Here is an 11,893-nt window from a genome sequence, read left to right as displayed (position 1 = left end):
AAATAAATAATATCTAAAAGAGGCCTCGCCGTGGATTTTTGTCCTGACTCTAGGGACCTCCAGCAGGCCCGCGTCTGAAGACCTGAGACCTCTAGGAGGTTCATAAGCTAAAAGTAAATCTGATATAAAAGAAGGACTTAGACCATGTACACTCTTATAAACAATTAAAAGAATCTTAAAATCAATCCTATAGCTGACAGGGAGCCAGTGCAGAGATTTTAAAATTGGTGTAATGTGCTCCCTCTTCCTGGTTCTTGTTAAGAGGCGTGCAGCTGAGTTTTGGACAAGCTGCACGCGGTTAAGTGTGGTTTTCTTTACACCAGAGAGGAGCGCATTGCAGTAATCTATTCTTGATGTTATAAAAGCATGAATTAAGATTTCCGCACTGGCTCTAGAGAGAAAGGGTCTAACTCTGGCGATATTCCTCAAATGATAAAATGCAGTTTTAGTGACTTGATTTGTGTGTTGTTCAAAGCTGAGATCTGAATCTAGGATCACACCGAGGTTCCTTACTGTGTTACGAACATTCATACAGTTGGAAGACAGATAAACTTGGACCCTTTCTCTCTCAGCTTCAGAACCAATAACCAAGACCTCAGTTTTATCTTGGTTGAGCTGCAAGAAGTTTTCTCCCATCCACTTTTTAATATCTAAAATACAGTTTAGAAGGCTGTCCATGGGTCCCATGTCATCAGGAGACATAGCTACATACAGTTGAGTGTCGTCAGCATAGCTATGAAAGTTAATGCCGTGTCTCCTGATGACGTCACCAAGTGGAAGCATGTATAGATTAAAAAGTGTGGGACCCAGGATGGAGCCTTGAGGCACCCCACATGTCAGTCTGTGTTTTTCAGAGGAAAAATCATTTAATTTAACAATAAAATCTCTATCTGTGAGGTAAGACTTAAACCAGTTCAAAGCCGTCCCAGTAATACCAACCATGCCATGAAGTCTGCTTAAAAGGATAGGATGGTCAACTGTGTCGAAGGCTGCACTCAGGTCCAGTAAGACTAAAACGGACACTTTTCTCATGTCAGCATTGGACCTGAGATCATTTAAGACCCTGACGAGTGCCATCTCTGTTGAATGATGAGCTCTAAAACCAGACTGAAACTTTTCTAAAATATTATTTCCACTAATAAAATCATTCAGTTGAATAAAAACAAGCTTTTCTAAAATTTTTGCCAAAAATGACAGGTTGGATACTGGCCGGTAGTTGTTTAAGTTGGAGACATCTAAACAGCTCTTCTTCAGAATGGGTCTCACCATAGCAGTCTTTAGGGATGCAGGGAAGATACCAGTCTGAAGAGACCAGTTCAAGATGCTCAGTAGCTCATCCTCACAGGACGTAAAAACTGACTTAAAAAGTGAGGTGGGGATGGGATCAAGAGAACAGGTTTTGGTTTTCATTTGAGAAATCACCTGTCGGAGCATTGCAGCATCAATCAAGACAAAACTATTGAGCGTTTTCTCACTGATAGGAAGACATGGAGTAGAAAGACCAACAGGGGGTTGTTGGTCCCTCCCGTGTAGGATAGAGGACCTAATGTCATTTATCTTAGTGGTGAAGTGGGCTGCAAACTCCTCGCAGCTTTTACTGCTAAAGGTGGAGGGTGGGCCAGAGGTTGGATTAATTATTTTGTCTATTGTAGTAAAAAGGATTTTTGGCTTTGACTTATTTTCTGCTATGAATTTTGAGAAGTAGTCCTGTAGTCCATTCAGACTGATCAGTAAAAATATTGTCTGAAAAAGGTTGGCAACCACTGGTTTAAATCAATACACGTTTTTGTTATTGTGAGCAGAGAGGAATGAATGAATTAAACTGTCAAGAAATCAGGTAATAATGCATAAAATTGACATATTACATAATCACAAGCAGACTGCTTGAAAAGGAGTCGGAGGAAGTGAATTTATATGATTCCTCCTCAGTTCGACATTACCATTTTCTTTACATGAATCAACATCTGGTTCAGGATTTATTATCAAATTATTATAATCTACAATCATAGATTTAGACCATTAAAGATCATTTAGATCAGTGATGTAATCAAATTTTAAGCATCCACAGTATATTTTTATTGGACTTGTTTTAGATTCATATCAAAGACGAGTTATTTATATTAATCAGTACCAAAACTCTAAATATACTCAGACAATTATAAAAAATCATCTACACTAACCAACACCAAAAATCCAAACACTTTCAGACCATCATCACCAAATAAAATCACCTGTACCAACCAGCACCAAAAATCAAAACATACCCAGATGATTATTAATCATCTGAATATTATCCAGATCACCTGCATAAATCAAAGAAAAATATCCTCCCGACGATGATGATCCAAAAACACTCCAGACTCTGATACCGATCAATGCAAATGACATTCCCCAATGATTATAATTAATTATCATCTGAAAAAATACATCAACTACATTAATAAAACGAAAAATATCCAAATTATATTCATTAAAAAGTCCTAAAATTTGTGCAGATTGTTTTCATTAAAGATCAGTCATAAATCACACTTTAGGAGAAAGAGAAAAAAAATCAAGAATATGTGCAGATTGTCGCGGGCCATGAAAAGCATTTTATAAATAAAAATTTTATTTGATTTGATTTCCAGTGGCTTAGACAGGTCCAGTCGACCGAGTGGTTTGACAAAGATCCTGGAGTTCAGAACCCAAGTGCTTAGGATCTGTCATCTCTTCTGTATTAATTACCATTTTTAGGAGCTTTACAAAATAATGTATTTTAAAAACATTGCAACTTTTGTTGCAACTTTTCCCAAAAGTTGCAAGGGTCTGAGTAAATGTAACCACACATTTTAGAACAAAGTCACTGTAAATATTTTTACATGGTATTTTTGTTATTTCTTTTGACAGTGATGTTATTATGGATTGACTTGGTTGTGTAACATTCTAACTGTGACTTTGTGAACTGATCTAACTCAAGTTAGTTTTATTTGAATCCTCCCAGCACAGACAGAATGGATCTGATGGTTCTGATTCTCCACAGAGTGGACCAGCAGAGCTCAGAGACTCCCAGTGGTCCGTCTGTCCAGCAGCATCAAACACAGCTGGATTCCATCTTTCTGGTCTGTACATGAACAACAACTGCTTTTCCATCATTCTGTCCACAGTCATCTCCATGCTGCACTTTGGAGACCAGTGGATTGTCAGTGTGTCCAACATGGAGCTGATGTTTGGCTCCATGACTTCACTCTGATTGGCTCATTCATCTAGAATTCTGTTGCAGCTGCTGGAGGACAACATTGTCACTTTTGTGAAGAAGGAGCTGAAGAAGATCCAGAAGCTTCTGAGTCAGAGGGAGGATGAGGAGGAGGGTGAAGATGAAGAGCAGAGGAGCAGCAGAGAGTCACTGATGAAGATCACAGAGAACTTCCTGAGGAGAATGAAGCAGGAGGAGCTGGCTGATCGACTGCAGAGCAGTAAGAGGATTTCTCTGAAGGTTTCAGCTGCTGATAAATGAAGATTTACTGATGTCTCAACACATGGAACCACATGGATTCAAACCCTCATCATTCAGGCTGCAGAGAGTTTATTTACTCTGTTTGTTGTCTTCATTCAGGATCTGCTGCTGCAGTTTGTCGACATAAAGTCCAATCTGGTCTGAAGAAGAAGTTCCAGTGTGTGTTTGAGGGAATCGCTAAAGCAGGAAACCCAACCCTTCTGAATGAGATCTACACAGAGCTCTACATCACAGAGGGAGGAACTGGAGAGCTGAATGAAGAACATGAGGTCAGACAGATTGAAGCAGCATCCAGGAAAGCAGACAGAGCAGAAACCAGCATCAGACAAGAAGAGCTCTTTCAACTCCCAGCTGGAAGACAAGAACCAATCAGAACCGTGATGACAAAGGGAGTGGCTGGCATCGGGAAAACAGTCTTAACACAGAAGTTCACTCTGGACTGGGCTGAAGGCAAAGCCAACCAGAACATCCACTTCATATTTCCATTCACTTTCAGAGAGCTGAATGTGCTGAAAGAGGAGAAGTTCAGCTTGGTGGAACTTGTTCATCACTTCTTCCCTGAAACCAAAGAAGCAGGAATCTGCAGCTTTGAAGACTTCCAGGTCATCTTCATCTTTGATGGTCTGGATGAGTGTCGACTTCCTCTGGACTTTCACAAGACTCTGATCCTAAATGACCCTAGAAAGTCCACCTCAGTGGGTAATCTGCTTACAAACCTCATCAGGGGGAACCTGCTTCCCTCTGCTCACCTCTGGATAACCACACGACCTGCAGCAGCCAATCAGATCCCTCCTGGATATGTTGACATGGTGACAGAGGTCAGAGGGTTCATTGATCCACAGAAGGAGGAGTACTTCAGGAAGAGATTCAGAGATGAAGAGCAGGCCAGCAGGATCATCTCCCACATCAAGAGATCCCGAAGCCTCCACATCATGTGCCACATCCCAGTCTTCTGCTGGATCACTGCTACAGTCCTGGAGGATCTGCTGAAGAGCAGAGAGGGAGGAGAGCTGCCCAAGAGCCTGACTGAGATGTACATCCACTTCCTGGTGGTTCAGGCCAAAGTCAAGAAGGTCAAGTATGATGGAGGAGCTGAGACAGATCCTCACTGGAGTCCAGAGAGCAGGAAGATGATGGAGTCTCTGGGAAAACTGGCTTTTGAGCAGCTGCAGAAAGGAAACCTGATCTTCTATGAATCCGACCTGACAGAGTGTGGTATCGATATTAGAGCAGCCTCAGTGTATTCAGGAGTGTTCACACAGATCTTTAAAGAGGAGAGAGGCCTGTACCAGGACAAGGTCTTCTGCTTCATCCATCTGAGTGTTCAGGAGTTTCTGGCTGCTCTTCATGTCCACCTGACCTTCATCAACTCTGGACTCAACCTCATGGAGGAAGAACAAAAGAAACATTTTAAGATCTTTAGAAAAAGACAAAGCAGTCCAGTCAAATTCTACCAGAGTGCTGTGAATGCGGCCTTACAGAGTCCAAACGGACACATGGACTTGTTCCTCCGGTTCCTCCTGGGTCTTTCACTGCAGACCAATCAGAGTCTCCTACGAGGTCTGATGACTCAGACAGGAAGTATCTCACAGACCAATCAGGAAACAGTCCAGTTCATCAAGGAGAAGATCAGTGAGGATCTGTCTGCAGAGAAAAGCATCAACCTGTTCCACTGTCTGAATGAACTGAATGATGGTTCTCTAGTGGAGGAGATCCAACAGTTCCTGAGTTCAGGACGTCTCTCAACAGATAAACTGTCTCCTGCTCAGTGGTCTGCTCTGGTCTTCATCTTACTGTTATCAGAAGAAGATCTGGAAGAGTTTGACCTGAAGAAATACTCTGCTTCAGAGGAGGCTCTTCTGAGGATGCTGCCAGTGATCAAAGCCTCCAACAAATCTCTGTAAGAACTCTCATAAAAATCACCTTCAGTGAAAAAATGAATTTGAGTGAAAAACAAAAGTTTCAGTAACTTCTGTCTGTCTCTGTTTTCTTCAGACTGAGAGGCTGTAATCTGTCAGAGAGAAGCTGTGCAGCTCTGTCTTCAGTTCTCAGCTCTCAGTCCTCCAGACTCAGAGATCTGGATCTGAGTTTCAACAAGCTGCAGGATTCAGGAGTGAAGCTTCTGTCTGCTGGACTGGAGAGTCCACACTGTAAACTGGAGACTCTCAGGTCAGATTTCATTCAACTATTTTTCTAGGTTCTCTCTGTTTTTCTGTTTCAGAAGAAAGTGTCAGATAGATGTCAGTAAAGAAGAAACACTATATGCTAGAGTTAAAAATCCAGTTTTTTTCTTTACCTGATGGTTACAAATGTTATCCTGGGTTTTTCACACCAGACTTAAAATGAAAACCTAAATCCATCCAGGTGTAGATTTCTGGGATAAGTTCATGTTCTCTGTATTCTTAGAAAGAAAACATGAATCAATCACAGAACTGCAGATTTAAAAGGACAAACAATTGCAGCATATTTCTGACCCATAGAGCAGCAGCTCCTGATGAAAATGTGTGAGGAGCTATGACAGACTGACAGGATTTTTCCCACTGACCTGGTTCTGGTTTTTATTTTACTGAGCTTGGATCAGCACCAGATCTTTCATTTCTCATGGTTTTTAGTTCAGCTTTTAGTTCTTAGTCTGTATGCTTCTAAAGACAAATCTTTGCTGGGTTAGATAGAAGAGCCTCTGCAGGTAGTTTTTATACAAGACTGGGGACTGGGGTCATACAGACCATTCATCTTAGACACAAACTACTGAGCTTTTTGCTGACCTGGAGGTGTTTCTGGTTCAGCCCTGCTGTTGATAGCGTCTCTGAGCCCAAAGCAAGTTAAAACTCCAGCTGTTATCACTACTCCATAACACACTTTTCTGTCTGATTTCAGGTTGATGAACTGCAGTTTGTCAGAGATCAGATGTGAAGTTCTGGTCGTATCTTTGAAGCCCAACCCATCCAACCTGACAGAACTGGACCTGAGTTGGAACAAGAACTTCCAGGATTCCGGATTTCTTCATCTGTGTAGTTTTCTAAAGCTGCCAGACTGCAGACTGCAGACTCTGAGGTCAGTAAATGAGCTGAACTCCCTGTAGGATGAGAAGAAGGTTTCAGGTGAAGAACTTTCTGATGTTTCACTGGAAGATTTTAAATAAATAGATCTTTATATAAGAAAGGGACTTTAAATAAAAATTAACATTTAAAATCATATGTAAATATGCCAGATTTTAGCCATAGATTAATTCACAATTACAGTCCACTGGCTTGTCGAGGTTATCGAAGAAGCCATAACAACAAAACACAATGAGTGGTAAACCAAAACAGTATACTTTCTGACAAATACACAAAATCGAAATTTGGCCAAAAAAAAACCTGATCAGGACATCCCTAGTTAAAATGCCTCAGAGTTCTTGGATCCCCACTTCAAAAATCCAAAAATGATTTCTCTGTAGCAAAAATCCAGTTCATCATGTTTGTAATTCTGGTAACCTGCAGATGGAAAAGAACCAGAGTAAGTCTGGATATCACATCCCCTCACTACAGAGCAGTGATGTGGAGTTGCGTTTGTGGCTGATTAGGCACTGACTATTTCAGACTCAGATTTACAAACATATGAACCCAATACACTTACCAACGGCTGATTGCTTTTCATATCTCATATCAGTATCATTTTATAAACATAGAAGATACAAATTGGACAGAATAGAGATTTTGAGTAGACCTATATTCAAGAACGAATTGATTAAAATCATGTAAATTTCAGATCAGTGGACAAATACTGTTATCATGAGTGTACATCTCATACTGGAATGTGAAGCACTAAAATACAAACGTATACATGCCCACAAATGCAGACTAAAACCTTTAAAGCAGTAAATTAAAAAAGCAAAGCAGCAAGTATCAAATGAGAACTAACACCAGCTGACACGTAAGAGTTTCAGGTCAGGTGCGAACGCAGGAGTTTTTAAGTGACTTTAAAGGGGCCCTACCATGAAACGTAGTGTTCATACTGTTTATTCCTCACTATAAAGGACCCCAAAGTTCCATTTTGATCCTTCATGCATTTAAGAGTAATCCCCTAAAAACCTGCACTGTATGCAGCAGCCCCTCCCATACCGAAGAAAACAAGCGGTTGGAAACATGCTGATGTAAGATCTATGTCAACAGCTCCCTCCAATAAGAGTCTACTCTGACAGTTCTGCCTCCAGACTAACACAACTTTCAATTTCTCCCCTTATCCAGTGATTATCAGCACAAAAAACCTTCATTTTAGATGCAGAACACCGTATATGTTCCAGTTGTGTTCTGTCTTCAATAAATTCCAGCAGAACTTTTTACGTACCGCTCCTTTATCAATTTGATTGGTTGGACTTTTGGATCAAACCACAGTGGCTCTTATTTGATTGGATGTTGTTCTGACATCACACACATATGTACACAAACACAAACAGAGAGACCACAGCGCTGGCTTTTTCAATATACGTTTTAATCCTTGGATTTGTGGGAAATATCAAGTCTTTCTGAGTTAGAGGGCTAAAGTCCAATTCAAGTCCCAAGTTATTGAAGTTAATGTCAGACTCAAGTCATTAGTCAACTTTACTTTAGGATAGTTTAAAATCTATTGCATTTTTGTTTGCCATCATGTTTTTGTGTTCAAAGACAAATTATTTGATAAACAGAGCCCCCTCCACCAAGGCGTAATGCTTTTTCCTTTACGGGTCGACACCATTTTTCAGCCCAAAATTTAAACTGAATATTTAATCTGTCGTCTCTCATCAGGACGGGTCCCACCTGATTGAATTTGCCAAGTTCCCAGAACTCCAGCTTCCATCACTGTTCCTGAACACACTTTTCTGTCTGTTTTCAGGTTGATGGACTGCAGTTTGTCAAAGAACATCTGGAAACCTCTGATCTCAGCTCTAAAGTCCAACCCGTCCAATCTGGGAGAACTTGATCTCAGGTGGAACAGAGACCTGCAGGATTCAGGATTTCCTCATTTGTCTGGTTTTCTGGAGAGTCCAGACTACAGACTTCAGACTCTGAAGTAAGAATCCATGTTTGAGTTTTGTTCATGTCAATATGATGACAAAGTTGTGTTGACACTAAAGTGCAGACATGAGGAAGATGTTCTCCTGCTGCATGCTGACCATCTTCATGCTGAAGGCTGTTGATCTTCAGGCAGAGTTCTTCATGTTGGAGAAAGCTCGAATTGAATTTGCAGCATCTGTGCTGCTGTCATAGTTTGATTGTCTGACAGAAATGATCTTCATGAATCGGTGAGCAGAAATGTCCACATTCTGAATCAGATCTGCAGCAGCATCTTCCTGCAGCTGCTTGTTCTCTTCAAACATCTGCAGATGATGATGATGTTTTGGTGTTTCTGGAGAATCCAGAACCATCATTTATAGAATTAATGTCTACTCTGTCTGATTTTGGGAAAATGTACAAAGTGACAAGTGAACATTTCAAAGAATCATGTGAAAGGTTGCTGTGGTGTAGCGGTAGAGTGGTCAACTCCTGGTCACGAGATTTTGGGTTAGATTCCCACCTTCCCCGCCCATGTGTCAAAGTGTCCTAGAGCAAGACACTAAACCCCACATTGCCTCTGGTGGAGGTTTATATGTCAATAATGAATGTAAGATGACTGATTTATATGAGATGGAATTTTAATATATTTATTTCATATTTTAAAAACTCTATGACTTAGGGCTGGGCAATATGGCCAAAAAATCGAATCCCCGATTTTCATTCCAAATTCAATTTTAATCTATTTTTTTTAACCATCCTTTCACTTTGTTTAACAAAAGTTACGAACTAATATTTTTAACAACAGATATTTTTTTTTCACATCTCCTATGGAGATTTTCTTGAAGTGCAACTAAGATATAAAATGTTTTTAGAACAATACAGCAGGTGTTTTATGAGCTACCACTAGCTTAAGCATCGAATAAAGTCAAAGGATAAAATCATTCAGCAAAACACTTTTGGTAGCAACTGTCACAGTTCAGATGTCAGCACCCATCTCCAACCACCAGAGGGAGCCCTCGCCAGAGTTCTGACTCCTAATGCTCCCTACTACAACACCCATCAGCCACTGCCATGGACCCCTTCCTGCTCAGCTGTTCACCATCATAATCATCATCACACAGCATATAAACCCACTCCAGCCTCCTTTCCAGTGTGAAGTCTTACATTACTTAAACTCTTAGCTGTTTTCCCTTTGCCTGTTTCTCTGTGCCTTGACCTTTGCCTCCTTATTGACCTCCTGCCTTGCCATTGTGTTTTTGCCCCTTGCCTGGACTCTGACTACGCTCATGTCTTGCCCCTGCTCATTAAAACATTTGCACATGGATCCAAACGTCTCAGCCTCTTCATCACAGAAGACTTCACCTTACCAGGATCCAGCAACAAGTGTACCCACGCCTTCGAATCCAGCGGGCTTTGTAACAATGCTTCTGGAACAAGGTCGACAGCTTCACCACCTGACCACTGTTTCTGAAGCCATCATGGAGGAGTTACAAGCTAAAGAAGCAGCTAATCCAACACCTATTGCTCCGCCTCCGTCCGTTCCTGCCACACCAGCGGAACTGTCGGTTAGTACGATGCTCGGTCCATACCTCTCTCTACCCGATAAGTTTACAGGGAAACCTGAACACTGTACTGGATTCCTTATGCAGTGTCAGTTCTTCCTTCTTCAGCAAGCTCACCTGTATCCCACAGACGAAGCTAAGGTGTCATTCGTGTGCTCACTGCTGTCTGGAGTGGCGTTGGAGTGGTTAGCCACAGTGTGGTCAGGAGGCTCACTGCCATTCCATTCATATGAAGTATTTACCCAGCTGCTACGATCAGTTTTTCAACACGCCACCAACGGAAAAGAACCGGGTGAGCAGCTCATGGATATTAAACAAGGCAAAGAAACTGCTGCTGCATACGCCATACGCTTTAGAATACTGGCTGCACAAACAGCATGGTCTCCGAGTAGCCTAAAAACTGTGTATAGACGGGGTCTTGCCACAGAGTTGCAAAATGAGGTCGCCTGCCGTGACGAGGATATGGATTTGGACCAGCTTATCACCATGACCATTCGGCTGGATAACCTGCTTCGTGTACGTAAGCCCAGAGACTTTAAACCTGACTCGACCCTTGGGACGTCAGTGTCATTCCATCACAACCAAAGCCATTCCAGGGAACCCGTGCAGTTGGGGTCTACCCGTCTAACACCGGAGGAAAAAGTAAGGCGTATGTGTGAGAACCTCTGCCTCTACTGTGGTCGGCCTGGTCATCTGCGAGCATCCTGCCCCGATCGTCCCCTTCGGGTGGGTCGGTGAGTGACACCTTCCTTACTTTTGAAATACCTGTCATTTTACAGATGGCCAACCGAAGTGTAGAAACCAGAGCCATGATAGATTCAGGGGCAGCGGGAAATTTCATTGACCTGACTTTTGCCCATGCTAATTCTATTCCTCTGCTTCCCTGTGAGTCACGGGTGGCAGTTTCCGCTTTAGATGGACGCCCACTGGGTTCCGGACGGATCAAGCACCTGACTTCAGATCTCCAGCTCTGTATACAGAACAGTCATCAAGAAAGTATCCGGCTATTCACCATTGAATCTCCTCGCTGTGCTGTCATATTGGGGCTGCCCTGGCTCGAGACTCATGATCCCACCATAGTGTGGTCTACCAAAGAACTCTCATTTGGTTCCCGGTTCTGCCGAAGTCACCACCAGGCGCAACTGACCTGTGGTACCCAGCAGTCACAACACCAAGTGGCCACCACAGGAATCACCATGTGCGACGTCACCAGTCAATCGGATGGTTTACCACCCCAGTATGAAGACCTTCGTGAAGCTTTCAACAAGCAAAACGCTACACGCCTCCCTCCTCACCGGTCCTATGACTGTGCCATAGACCTGCTCCCGGGCACCATTCCAGCAAAAGAAGGGTGTTTTCTCTGTCGCAACCAGAGACTAAAGCTATGGAGGCTTATATCCAGGAAGAGCTGCAGAAGGGATTCATTCGACCATCGACATCCCCCACCTCTGCTGGGTTTTTCTTTGTCAAGAAGAAAGATGGCGGTCTCCAGCCCTGCATTGACTTCCGTAGCCTATATGAAGTCACAATCAAATACCGCTATCCACTGCCTCTGGTGCCATCAGCCTTAGAACAGCTACGTCAGGCCCGCTTCTTCACTAAACTGGACCTGCGCAGCGCCTATAACCTGATTCGCATCCGCAAGGGTGACGAGTGGAAGACGGCTTTCTCAACCACATCCGGACGTTACGAGTACTTGATCATGCCCTTCGGACTCTGCAACGCCCCCTCTGTATTCCAAGCTTTCATTAATGACATTTTCCGTGATATGTTGCAGAGTCATGTCATTGTGTACCTCGATGACATCCTGGTGTACTCCAACT

The 11,893-nt window shown here is 42.5% G+C and overlaps 1 protein-coding gene across 1 annotated transcript in view; it reads left to right on the top strand.

Moving 5' to 3' along the window:
* Positions 1–4,562: 4,562 nt before the first annotated feature.
* LOC112139469 (NACHT, LRR and PYD domains-containing protein 3) overlaps positions 4,563–11,893 on the top strand; it is a 21,150-nt gene continuing 13,819 nt past the window's right edge. The window contains exons 1-4 of the mRNA XM_024262277.2: positions 4,563–5,393; positions 5,489–5,662; positions 6,371–6,547; positions 8,348–8,524. Coding sequence (XP_024118045.1) covers positions 4,624–5,393; positions 5,489–5,662; positions 6,371–6,547; positions 8,348–8,524 — 1,298 coding nt within the window. The 5' untranslated portion in view covers positions 4,563–4,623. The remainder of the gene's footprint in view (positions 5,394–5,488; positions 5,663–6,370; positions 6,548–8,347; positions 8,525–11,893) is intronic.

Source organism: Oryzias melastigma, unplaced genomic scaffold (genome assembly GCF_002922805.2).
Source record: "Oryzias melastigma strain HK-1 unplaced genomic scaffold, ASM292280v2 sc00247, whole genome shotgun sequence".
In the NCBI taxonomy this organism is placed as follows: domain Eukaryota; kingdom Metazoa; phylum Chordata; class Actinopteri; order Beloniformes; family Adrianichthyidae; genus Oryzias; species Oryzias melastigma.
The sequence above is the reverse complement of the archived record's forward strand: the minus strand, read 5'-3'. Positions and strand labels throughout refer to the sequence as shown.